The 13,372-nt window shown below is 44.1% G+C and overlaps 1 protein-coding gene and 1 pseudogene across 1 annotated transcript in view; one reads left to right on the top strand and one right to left on the bottom strand.

Moving 5' to 3' along the window:
• Positions 1-13,372, bottom strand: part of LRRK2 (leucine rich repeat kinase 2) — a 1,602,077-nt gene that overhangs the window by 1,324,051 nt on the left and 264,654 nt on the right. The window contains exon 9 of the mRNA XM_085654107.1: positions 735-874. Coding sequence (XP_085510233.1) covers positions 735-874 — 140 coding nt within the window. The remainder of the gene's footprint in view (positions 1-734; positions 875-13,372) is intronic.
• LOC146856084 (E3 ubiquitin-protein ligase NEDD4-like) lies at positions 7,981-9,886 on the top strand (annotated as a pseudogene).

The raw sequence follows: 13,372 nt of genomic DNA, 5'->3' as shown, positions 1-13,372 counted from the left end.
GCCCTTGAGGCGGTATCTGCTACAGCTAGGGCACACAAATGGCAGTGTTAGTGATGGTTTTACCCTCCTGGATGAGTTCAGTGGCCCTGTTTTTATATTTGTCAGGGAGGTGCTGCATTATGGACTCAAGCTCGTCATAAAGTGCCCTGTCATACCTGGCTAGCAGCGCTTGGGTATTAGCAATGCGCCAAATGTTTGCTGCCTGTGACGCTGTGCGTTTGCCAGAGGCGTCTAGGAGTTTTGATTCCTTGTCGGGTGGTGGTGCGTCACCTGACGTTTGGGAATTTGCTCTCTTCCTTGCATTAGAGACTACTAGGGAGTCTAGTGGTGCGGGGCCCTTAATGTATACTGGGTCAGTAGGAGCAGCTTTAAACTTCTTTTCTATTCTCGGGTTGAGGACTCAAGCTCTAACTGGGTCTTTAAAGAGCTCTGGTGCGTGCTTAATGACCCCTTTAAGCATGGGCAGTGTTGAGGTGGACCTTCGTGTAGTATCAAAGGTGTACATAGGCCTCTCGGAACTGGAGGGGGTTTAAATCCCCTAGGACTCAGAGCGGCCTTTGTTCACAGCAAGCTGTGAATAGAAACAACGTGGAATGATGCTCTGCGGGCTTTTACCGGCCTGTAGAAGCTCGAAGCACTCCATTGTATTCAATGGAGTGGTCCACATTCCAATGTTCTAATCTACATTATAATTTAATAACCAAGGTAACACATAATTTGACAGAGAATCTCACCTGAACAGCTGAGTGATTTCTGTGAAGCTGTAATGCTGTGCAGGCACCATCGACCCAGCAAAGTGGATTTATGTCTGCTTCCTCTTCTTCATTTTGATCTTCCATTTCTTCTAGGTCTTGGTTTAAAAATATTGTCTCCACTTCAAAGCAACAAGATAAGAGTTAAGTTATTTAGGATATCATTTTAACTTAACTTGCTGTCATGTTAATTTCCCTAATATTTATACTGTTGTCATTTAGTACAAGTTTTCAAGATCAACTATTTTAATTTGGGTGTGGTTACAGGTGCACTCTATGTCTACCTTTTATTACTATATATTAATAGTCAAAAAAGCATTCTGATTTGACTGCTATTTGCAGAATCATTCAACTGTGTTTATAAACCTGTACAGGCCAAAATATTCAAAAACATCCCATCTGAGACTGTTTGGGAACAGGTTTTTGAAAATATACCTATGCCTCATCAAGCTGAATGTCTCTGACTGCAGTAATATGGATTTATTAAGACCGCAGTAAAAAACAATGTGGACTACATGGGCTCATCAATTCACAATCATGTCCATGGTATGAAACAGCAGAAAGTGTTACAGTCACAACAGTTAACCCCACTGTGGCAATGCAGGCTCACAAAGGGCCACTTCAAGCAGAAAGGAAGCCCCTAAGGGTTTTTTTTAAGAAAACATAAGAGCACTAATTGATATCACAGGATAGGAAAAGAGTGTTTGAGTCAGAGATGCATATAGATTGGAGTTTAGAGCTAACCAGAATGATCATGTACAGACCTACACAGAGGATCAGTGGGAACAATTGAAAACCTATTAGCTATAAAAGACTGCGACTATTGACATCTACAAGACTTCATCTTAGGGTGGAAGAGGAGCATATGTCTGCAGTGGTCTTCTCCGCATTTTTAAATCTAGAAGAGGTGACTGCTCCTTTGTCTATCTGACAACCAAACACCTTGTCTGTGGCCTTGAGAAGCTGTCTATCTGAAACAGTCATCAGGAAAAAGATTAAAACACATTTGTTTGATTCCTGAATAATCCCATCCTGTTGCTGGTCGTAGCCCCCAAACTCAGTGGTCTCTATCATCAACTAGCCTCTGGACACCTGTTTAGGTAGCTGTGCGCTCTATAAACGTATTGTATTACATTGTTCTTCTGCCACTAGTTCTACAAACCAGGAAGGGTTTAATCTTTATTATCTGCGCCCTCAGTTTAGTGACTGTTTATTCCCTGAATTTACCTAACTACTGTAAATGTACTGTTATGGCATATCAACAAAGTTTTGATAATGATGCTTCTATCAATTGCATTAACTTATAACCACATTGTTGTGAGTGTTTCTATATGGCTGTTTTCAAAACCACTGATTAAAAAACAATGTTTGGCATGGTCATTACACCGATTCACATCTGCTCCAAAGAAATCATATGCAAATACCAGGCACTGTTGTTCATGGTCACTACACTGAAACATCACTACTAAGAAGGCTCTTCTAAGTGATATTTAATCCTGTACCACAATAATGAGCCCACGTGAAGAAGTAACCCTTATAAAACTTTGGTAAAGAGTAAGAAACATAGTACCCAATGACAAATGATAAACATAATAACATTTTTGTACAAAATGACATTTGAACAAAAGCAGAAGACGCACAGAAATCATTGGTATTTAGTGAGCTAGCTTAAATCTAATTCCTATATTTAGTTTCTAGCTTTGTCTCTGTAGTCCTAGATATTTTCTTTATATTGGACATTGTTTGAGGTCTGCAGAGGGTGTTCCACATACTCTGCATGCATGTTATCCTCTCCGCTAACGTTTTCTATCAGCATAAAAAAAAATTACCTTAAAATAGGGGTTAATAGACAATGAACAGATATAAAGCAGGTGCTTCCCAATATTTAGCTTGTTGAAGAGCCACAATAAGAGTGGATTCATCCATTGAACTGTTAGTTTGCCTTGTGGTCAAAAAAAGATTATAAACATTAGCCGGTTTCTCAATAAATCAACTGATGGGAGGTGACCCCACCAATTATTTCACACTATAAGCAATTAGTTATCCTCCAAGTTGGGAACTTTGGCCAGGTGTATTAAATGGTTTTACCCATTCTGTATCCATGGGAAAATATTTTGGTACATAGCATTAGTTATGCTACAGGTTGGGATCTTAGGCCAAGTGTTTTAAAGGGTTTAAACGTATATTCTGTATCCATGGGAAAATGTTTAAGTACACATGGATAGTTATGCCTTTGGACTACTTTCTCTGTGGAAAGAAGGAAAAGTTACTTAACAGTAACTGTACTGTGTTCTTCTCAAATAAATGTAAAGTTGCTTCTTTATCTATAGTCAGTGGAATCCATTTTAGTTTTCTTATATGTACTGGGGCAGAGCACCCTATGGTATCCTAAAATGGACCTACTCCTTTCATTTAGCATATGCTCAGTATATCAAAAGACTGAGCATATTCAAAATCAAAAGGGTAGGTGTAGGAAGCTGGGTTTCTGTTGCCCCCCACTTTTTGCCAGACAACTTGATGTGCCCTGGGTCCCTGCCAATCAGGTTCCCAGGGCCTGTGTTCTTTCCCAAAAACGGTACATTGTACCCCCAATTGGCCCCTGTCTGGCCACATGTCCGCCCCTTGTAAAAGGTACCATGGGTACCAAGGGCAGGGTGGCCAGGGAAGTCCTCCAAGGGCTGCAGCACCTATTGTGCCACCCTTAGAGGCCCTGTACCTTTACACACACACACTGCCATTCAAGGCTGCGTGTTTTGGTGCAGAAGTGAAGAGTCGACATGATACATCCCTGTGTGCCATGCCTACAACCCACTGCCCTGGCTTAGGTCAGCCACCCCTCTAGTTGAGTGCACTATACCAGTGGGGAGGGTACAGGTGCATGAGCCCTGTGCCCCTAGAGTGTCTAAGCCAATTCTTAGACATTGTAAGTGCAGTATTGCCATTAAGAGTATATGGTGCAGAGAGTGTCATTACGAACTCCACAGCACTATAATGGCTTTACTGAAAACTGGGAAGTTTGGTATCAAACTTATCAGCACATTAAACCCACACTGATGCCAGTGTGGGATTTAATGAAAAATGCACTTAGATTTGCCCCCTGAAAAACGACCAGCCTCTGGTGGGTTCCCTGACTGGTACACACCAGCCTGCCACCACAAGACATGTTTCTGGACTCCTAGGGTGGGAGCCTTCGCTCCCTGAGCCCAGAAACAAAGCCTTTCCTGGGCTAGGTGTTCACACCTCCACCAGGCCAGGAAGAGCCATCTGTGGCAGGGGAGCTTGCAGCCTTTGTAATGCAACCCCCAGCCTCTCCTGCTATCAGGAGCAGGCCCCCTTCCTGTCTCCCCTCTTTTTCGACGGGAAGACAGACGGGAAAAATTAGCAAGACCAGAAGGTGTTCCCACCTCTGCCAACTACACCCCTCAGGTGGCGGAGGCGAGGTGAATCCCACTCTTCAGTGCACGCCATCTTGCAGATGGAAGGGACTCCCAAATCAGGATTAGGGATTGTGCTCACACCCCCACGTGGGATAAGCACACCAAGGGTGTAGTCACCCTAAGGTCAGTAGCCCATTGGTACTGACCTCGAGACCGCTACAATGCCCCCTAAATACAGTACTTAGGGGGGAAGTCCTGAACCAAGAAGTTAGGTACCCGCAACCTAAGAAGAAAAAGGACAAAAAGAGACGCCCAGCAGAGAAGACTGCAGAGAACAACTGACTTAGCCCCAGCGCTACAGGCCCGTCTGCAGTTTCCAGAGATCCTGTGCCAAAAGTCACCTTATCCTGCAGCCAGCGACCTTCAGAACCGCGAGAGGACTGACTATCTTCAACTAAGACCCGATCTCCTATGAACAGGAGCTGTGTTCAAAAGAAAACTTCCAAGACAGACTCTGAGCCTGCTGAGGACAAAGAAACACCACTGCACCCGTCGCCTACGGCCCAAGTTTGAGTGGCCCACAGGTCCCAGCGTGGTCCCCCAGTGCTCCAGAATCAGAGTCCCCCGTGGGTTGACTCCTCCTGGACTCCCCGACGTCACCTGCAGCCTCTGCACGGGACCCCCCTCACGTAAGTGGCCCGGTAAGGTGAAATCCGACCTCAAAAGACATCCCTGCATCCAGCAGCCCTGCACCCTGGAGAAAAGAACCCGAGGTGCACCTACGTCTCTGAGCCCTCCAAATTACCTGCCCAGCTGTTGGTTCCTTCCGGAAGTTTTCCTGGACCGAGCCTTCAGCTAAAAAACAAAACCGAAAATCCCTATTGAAAACAACAGGGCACCCGACTCCAACACAGCACCCTGCACCCAGCCGCATCTGCCGCGCTGCAGGTGCACTTTGTGTGCTAAACCGCATCCCCCTTTGCCCTGAGCCTAAACCCAGGAGCGTGGCTCCCACAACTTTGTGGCCTGCTCGCCAGCAGCCACCAACCGGAGGCCCCCTATTCCCCATTGGATAACATTGGGCCTCAGCACTCGGCACCTGACCGCCCAAGTGCCACTGAGGGTGTAACAAGAGTGCATCCTTGACCCTGGGGGACCCCTGAGTCTAACCCCAGAATACCATCTCCCACAACAAAGTACTTACCTGCTAACCGATAACACTATTTTCCTCCATAGGATAACATTGACTGTTTTTCTATGATACGTTTCTAAGAGTAGAGTTGGAAAACCTAAGAAATCCTTTTAAAATTGTACTATATAACAAAAATGCTTTTACTCATCTGTCTACAGGATATGTCCCAGTGCAGTCCAGGTATACTGTACTGTGTAAGAAAAGAAACCTGCAAAGTAATCTACAGGTCATTTTACTAACAAGCCTAGACAAAGTATATATTACAGTATTGTTACTGAAAATGCGATCATTTTCAGTAACAATACTGTAATCAAAACAAAGTGCATATACAATTGCAAACCAAACTGTGTCACAAACTGCATTACTACTGTAAAGTATTTATTGCTTACCTGTGCCAGACTTGCTTGGTTCTAGAAAATAAAATAACTAAAAGAATATTTTTTATACAAAAACAATTAGGCAGAAGTTAAGTCTTTGAGTGTGTGAATTCACTTGCTGATTGAGGCTGTACAACAAATGCTTAACACTGTCCTCTGATAAAGCATTACTGCTCGACCACACTACCACAAATAGAGAGTGAGGTGCTATCTACTTTACCTTTGCCTATCTTTTGGGTTCCACAGGACTCTTTGCACACTAACCTCACTTTGGTATGGCATATAAAGAGCCAGCTTCCTACAGTAGGTCATGAACCTTCGACCCTGACTGGTTGGACCTGAAGGAATAGTTTGTGTATTTCCGGCATCTGCAAATAAATCTGTTTGTGGATTACCCCATTTGTCAAAGACACTTTGCATTCATTCATCATGTAGAGTCCTCTTGTACTTTTCTTGGAATGACAGGCGGACTGAGTCGCTTCTGCATTAAGGATCCCTGACAGACAGACCACAATGATGTCCACATTTCTTGCTGTCAGCCCTCTCCAGATGATCTATGCTTCCAAGGATAGTGGCCTTGAAAAATCCCCAGGCCTGCACGCCATAGGGGGCAAAACATATTGGTTGTGATCCTCTAGTACAGTAAAAACAGGAGTAAAATAACTCAAGCATCAAATCTACAGTTTTATTACCTCCTGCTGCTGTATATATTGATTTGTTTTGTTAATACTTAATCCAACTTTGATTATACACAAATGAAATGTTTTTTAGTGCACACATGCCCTTTCTTGTACTTTGCTCTATAAATAATACATAGTCAATGATACTCAAGATCACTAAGAGGCCTCTAAAATGAGTGCACATGCATGGTCCAAGTAATGGGTATTTAGGACCTTTCTCAGATACTTAAGTGATGCTACTACTTCCCAGTGGAGCCAGAAACCAGACTGGTGTACACTGACAAAAAAATGTGATGTTATCACCACTTGCAAGAGTTTGATTTTGTATAGTAAGCCAGAGTTGGGCCTTTAGATAGAGAAGTTTTCGTCCCGGTTCATTCGGTTTTTATGGAGTGACATGAACATGGAATGAATATTTGTGGGACTAGGAAGCCAAAAATGAACTTTAGAGCTTCTGCTCTCTGGATGTGCATGAATTCATGGAAGGTGGAGTGCTGAGTAGCACTCGTATTCTATATTTTGGTTGATGTTGGAAAGGGAGCAGTATGACTGTAGGTTTACCAGCAGTAGTTATGATGACTGTGGAAGAACAGCATCAGGTCTGCTGAACAGATGTCAGCTTGAGGGGCTACCAATAATCTGAAGTGTCCTTTGGCAGAGGTTGCTGCTTCAAACATCTAAATCTGAAAATAATCCTTCGTTGCTCTTGGGACTGTTCTCTTATAAATGCAGAGATGTAGCTCTTGCTTTGGTCAGGAAGGAGCTGAGATTTCTAACGTGTCCAGGCATTCTTTTAATTTGAGTCATTTAATTGTAAAACACACCTTTTTGTGCTTCTTAATATTTTTGGAAAAGTTGCCAATAAATGGAAGAACCAGTGTTATAGCACATGCACAAATGTGTCAAAGTAAATTTTACTTTGAAACTCTGAGGGGGTGGCACCAACCTTTCATCTTTATGTTGTAACTTGCTGCACAACTGACCTTTAATGCAGATTTTCAATTCTGAAAATATGGAGAATAGGAGATCCAGCCTGAGACTACCAAAATGAGTTGGTTGGTTCACTGGATGTTGAAAGACAAGGCATCAAAGGTTGCCACTCATCCTATGGACAAGAATTGGATCTTATATCTTAATAAGTATGATTAGACGACTGGTGCACTAATTAACATGGGTTAAAAATATACAATTTTAAATGACAGCTTCTTGAATCTTCTGTTGTCTGTCTCTGAAGCGATCACCTGAACATCTTTGCATAGCCTCCCTGACAGGTTTGTCCTAGCAACTCAGCAGGGCACCGGCATTGGAAGCTTTCATGACAGGGTCGATATTCTGCTAATCTTTCACCCCATGCAGTTAAATCTCTTGCTCTGTTTAGCAGGCAGTTCTCATGAAGAATGGTGGATGAGTGTCTTCTCTGTACTGCAGACACCATCACAGTCTACTTGATGTCCCATCCCTGTTAGCTTCTGAGACAAGAAAGATCTGAGTGGAGAGCTGAATGAAATAGTTGATTTTGGTTTAACCCAGTGAAGGAATTGGTCTTTTTCACACCCAATTTTAAAAGGTCATACATATGCTGCTCTCTGTGTGATGAGATAGATGGCCAAGGCAGTGCAGGCACGGGAGTCTGCCTACCTGCTGGGAATGAGCAGGCAAGATGCAGCAGGGACTGGGCGTGCCTTGCCTCGGAATCATTTACTGATAGGAGATCCAAACAAGGAGCGATCTTACACATTCAAGTATTTCTTACTAAGACCAGGGAGCCACAAGTCATGTGTAAAGGGTTTCTTGAGATTAAAGACTGCCTATATGTCAAAGGATGGTGGCCAAGAGGAAGATATTGGTGATCAATTAAAAGGATCTGAGATGTGTGAAGCAGTCGAATCAAGTAAATCTGTGTCGCAGCATCAGCATGAACTTCCACCGCCACCAATGGCCCTGGGATGAGAGGAGGAAGTGAACAATCTCAGCCACATCTACTATATGAACCACAACAGGACCACACAGTTGCATCAACCGAGCCTAGTTGACTTTGCTTCCAAATCTGACTATAACAGCAGGCACATACAACAAGAGCCTCGCCGAGTATTCTGCTCCAGGAGACACATCAGTAAAGATCTGGAACCCGAACACATTGACAGTGGAGATATGCCTGAACCATGGGAGACTATTTCAGAGGAAGAGAACATCAGTGGATATACCACAATGTATGCTCTTCTACTGCCTTCTTTTCCAGTTCCTCAGTCCAATGCTTTGGAGTTGTCCGAAGAATTCAACAGGAGACTACAGATCACATCAGATTCAATGGGGTACAACAGTTCCCTCCACTGATGAAGAAGGAACCTTCCTCCAGGTTGAGGTCCTGCAGTGTTACAGATAGGATAAGTGTCCCATCTCTTCTGTCCTTGCAGAGAACCTTCTTCTCGATTATGACCTTGCAGTGTAATCAATGGAGTTCCAGACCAATCTCATTTAGCTTTGCCATCAGTGGACTATGTGCACACCACACCAGGCTTACCATCAGGCTGGGAGGAGTGAAATGATGCTAAGGGACGTACTTATTATGTCAATCATAACAATCAAGCGATGACATGGACGCAGCATGCTGAAGATGGTGCAGCTGATTCAACGTCAAACAGTAACAATCATCTAAGAAAGCCTCAGAGAAGGTGAACCCATAGTCTCAGTTTACCAATGGTAACCTTATCTGCTCCACTGGAGGGTGCAAAAGAATTCCTCTCAAGGATACCTCATCCAAACCACCGACCCCACCGCCATCGCCTTAAAATTCTTCAGAGCCACAATACAAAGTTTCCCAGCGCATTTTACCACCTGGATGGGAGATGCAAATAGTTCCAAACAATACGTCAATCAATCAATCAATCAATCAGGGTCTTATAAAGCGCGCTACTCACTCGTGGGGGTCTCAAGACCATGGGGGAGGGGGTGCAGCTCCGGGTCAGCCGAAAAGCCAGGTCTTTCAAGTCCTTCTTCATAGATCATAATATGGAGACCACATCATGGGAGGATCCAAGATTGAAATTTCTAGGGCACTTAAGAACAAAAGCACTGCTAAACCCCAATGATTTGGGGCCACTTCTTCTGGTTGGGAGGAAAGAATACATTTGGATGGTAGAACCTTCTATATTGACCACAATAGAAAAGATTCTCAAAGGGAGAACCCAAGATTGCAGAATCCTGCAATAACTGGTCCGCTGTACCCTACTCCAGGGATTTAAAACAGACATATGACTACTTAAGGAAGAAATTAAAGAAACCTGCTGATATACCCATCAGGTGTGAAATGAAACTCCACAGTAACAACATCTTTGAGGAGTCCTACAGGCGGATCATGTCTGTGAAGTGAGCCGATGTCCTCTGTATAGAGCCTGAGTCAGAGAAAGGACTGGACTATGACGGCATTGCAAGGAAATGGTTCTTCCTTTTATCCAAGGAGCTGTCCAATCCTTAACATGGCCTCTTTGAATATTCTGCCACAGACTGAGAGGCTCACCTGAGGAGCAGTCATTGAAATGTTGAATTTGTAGACAAGACATTGGGAAAGGTGGCAATGTCAACAAGCAGACAGACTCTTGATGTAGATGCAGTCTGATATACTGGTGTAAAAGCCCTCTATTATTTTCATGAGTTTTGGGGGAGTTCAGCAGACCAGATCAGAAGGTCTGCCAGCCTGCTAAACTGCAGAGGCCTTCAACTCTGCTCTCCTAGTACCAGACCGCTGGTCCTATTGAGAGACTCCTATCTACCTGGTGGTGATTTCAGTAAGGAAGATGTGTCCACTGGCATGGCGGAGTCACGATCATCACAGCTGAATGAGCCAAATGCACTCCTAATCTATAAACTCCTTTTAACACACCAGATCCTCCGATACCTAGTGGGAGGAAAAGAAGCTGTCTCTTTTGCTCTGTAAACAGGGAGTTTTGCACACAGATATTGCACAAGTAAACGTATCATAAGCAGAATGCCCCAATCTCTGTGCATATGGGAAAATAAATAGGAAGGTGGGAAGCTGTTTGCCAGAAAAGTTATTGGGACTTGTTTGTCATGAATGAGGCTCAAGACTACCTCTTTTCCTTACTGAAATGACCCTTTATTTAACTCCTCTTCCAGAGGAAAAGAAGGCCCAGCCAGGGCACTGGAATGAAAGCATCCCCTGGTCTTGAAAGATGAAAGGCTATGCTGGGGGGAAAATAACAGGAAGTTTCAGAAGTACTGCTTAGAGGCTTATCAGTATTTTGGTCTTGTTCTTATCCATCTTGTAGGGATGGAGGACATCACCCATTGAGGGACTGAGCAGTTTTTTCCACTGAAGTGAAGTTGATGACTTTCCTCTCAGTGTCTCGCTTTACATTTGAGGAAGTGAGCTATGACTGACCCGACCAGGATAGGCGAAAGGTTCTTGCACCAATGGTGATGAGAACCCAAGATATCAGCAGTTTCTTTGCTACAGTTAAGCTATAGGATCTGCTGTTCCTGGGCATAGTCGGGGAGTAGGGAAGGGCATGATTTAAAGAGATGAGCTCATGGCTGGTTCCGATGACATTGGCATTTAACAGTCTTGGGCAGAGACCATCAGACTGGCACATTTTCTTGCATTTGTCTTCAGACATCGGTCTCCTTGTCCATGCGGATGAATGTCAACTTACTCTTAAAGAGGCTGCCATCACCAAGATAGACTAAGTAGAGGATTTGTGTGCACAGCGACAGAACTTTTGTTGGAGATCCGAAGCTCTTTTCCCAGAGACTTTGAGATAGTAGGCTTAGAGAAAGGCTTGCTTCAATTCTCCTGAGCATGCTTGAAAGCTTACAGTCCATTGGCTCTCATTCTCTGGTGGGGAGATACAGATTACAATGTGCATTGCTTCCAAAGCCTAGGCTATTCAGTGTTGAAGCGTCTTAATGGATATGGTCTTTGTGGTTCAATGTCAAGTTAACTGCGCTGGGCAGACCTCCGGGAGATCGATCAAGGGGTAACTATCTCTCGCTGATGGCCCATCTGGAGTGGGCAGAACTGAGAATGTGACAAAGAATTGCTTAAGCTGTACTGGGGTGGCAGGAGCTGCACCAGAAGGGATGTTAAGAGTTTCACCAAGACTTGAGGCAGTGGGTTTGGATGTCTTACTAGTGTACAGTTTTCGATACCAAAAAGGAGTTTAGGCTACATAACAAGGATAACAAAGAGGCAAAACCTGTAGTTGCATCTGATGGATGGTGAGAAGGGCCTGGCAAATCATTGTCAAGCTATTCGTGGTATAAAGGAGGAAAGGAATCCAAAATGTCTGCCATGGAGCCCACTACGTTTGAGGGGAGGGGGGAAGACAAGGAAGACGTAAGAAATTGGATTTTTTGGGGGGGGGTGTTACTACCCAGCTCAAGAAATAATCACAACCCTTTTTAGGGTGAAAAGTTACTAATAAACCTGAGCTCAACCCCCTGGTAGATAGGCACAGAACAGACAGGCTTAACTTAGAACAGCGTACAATCTATGTATGGATGATCAAAACAGTAATAAAGTTAAAATGCAAAACAATAAAACTCCCAACCCAGATTAGAAAACTATAAGTAAAATTTAATAAGGAAAATTACACCAAAATGACAAAAATCTAAAAAGGGAGCCAGAGATATACATTTTTAAAGTTTAAGTAGAAATAGTGCCAAGAAGTACAAAGTGCCAATGATAGTCAATGGTCACTGTATACGGCGGCCTAGGTGCAATTTGACGCTGACCAGGATGGAGTGCAGGTCAGATACACAAACCAGGTTCGGTCTGGTCAAAGGGTCTGATTTAGATCTTGGCGGATGGGTTACTCAATCACAACAGTGACGGATATCCCATCTGCTAAAATTGAAATCCCATAGGATATAATGGGATTTATATTTCCGCTCACAGGATATCCGTCACCTTTGTGACGGAGTAACCTGTCCGCCGAGATCTAAATCAGGCCCAAAGATTTTACCTTCTTACTTACGGCCTATTTATATTTTGGTCAGACGGGGTTAATTCTAGCAGGGTGATGGGTAAATTACTCTGCTGTCCTGACGGAGTCCCCGCCTGCCAAATTTAGTAACGCTCGCTGGCCTCTGAGACATTTCTAACATTTGCAGGAACTACTGTCATAGCGCTTTCTGTCAATGCATTGTAAGTTTGACTGATGGCAAACTTTTTTTTATTTCAAAGAGAAAATCCCAAAGCAGAATTTTTTTTTAGATTAAAAAAAACAATGACCCCCTTGCCGCAGGAGTGTCCTCTTGTGGCAAGGGGGGCACTGAGCACTTTTTAATGCCCCTTACCGCCGTTATTTTTACTGGCATGACGGTCATACAAAACGGCTGCATGTACACCCATCGATATTAGGTGGGCGGACATACAGCCAAAACTCCAATGGCCCATACTCCTTAGGGCCGTTGGAGGAGTTTGGCCACGGCAGAGGCAGTGTGTCTCCGCCGTCATCAAATTATGGTTCGCTCGAATCAAAATTGGGCGGGCTGACCATATTGTTAGCTGGGAGGGAGACCTGTCTCAGCCAACATTTAAATCAGGCCCTCAGTCCTTTAAGTCTCCCAGGATCTCAGGGAAGGCACTTAAGTGACTCATAGAGTGTCAGGCAGAGACCATCTGCAGGGTCCAGTCCAGGTCCAGTTGCCACTTGTCAGCTGGCAGTTGCAGAAAAGAGCTCTTGTAATTTGTTGTATCCCTGTAGCTTTAAAGGCAGGTCAGCCTTATAACCCTTGAATACCACTTCTATGTCTTGGGTACAAAAGGGAGGAGGTCCACTTGTTCAGGGCTCCTCTCGGGTCTCAGAAAGCAGACTCAGTCCTCTTCTGTTCTTCCTCAGGCCCTGCAGTGTTCTAAAGTGGGAGCCTGGAGATGCCACATTTATGCCTGGCACGAGCTAGTGGGTTGAAATGACTCCTGGACAAGCCTAACCAATGGGATAAAAGTTCTCTGGGTCAACCCTACCCACTTTGG

The sequence above is a fragment of the Triturus cristatus genome, chromosome 4_1, assembly GCF_964204655.1.
Source record: "Triturus cristatus chromosome 4_1, aTriCri1.1, whole genome shotgun sequence".
Classification (NCBI taxonomy): Eukaryota; Metazoa; Chordata; class Amphibia; order Caudata; family Salamandridae; genus Triturus; species Triturus cristatus.
This window is presented reverse-complemented; position numbering and strand designations above follow the sequence as displayed.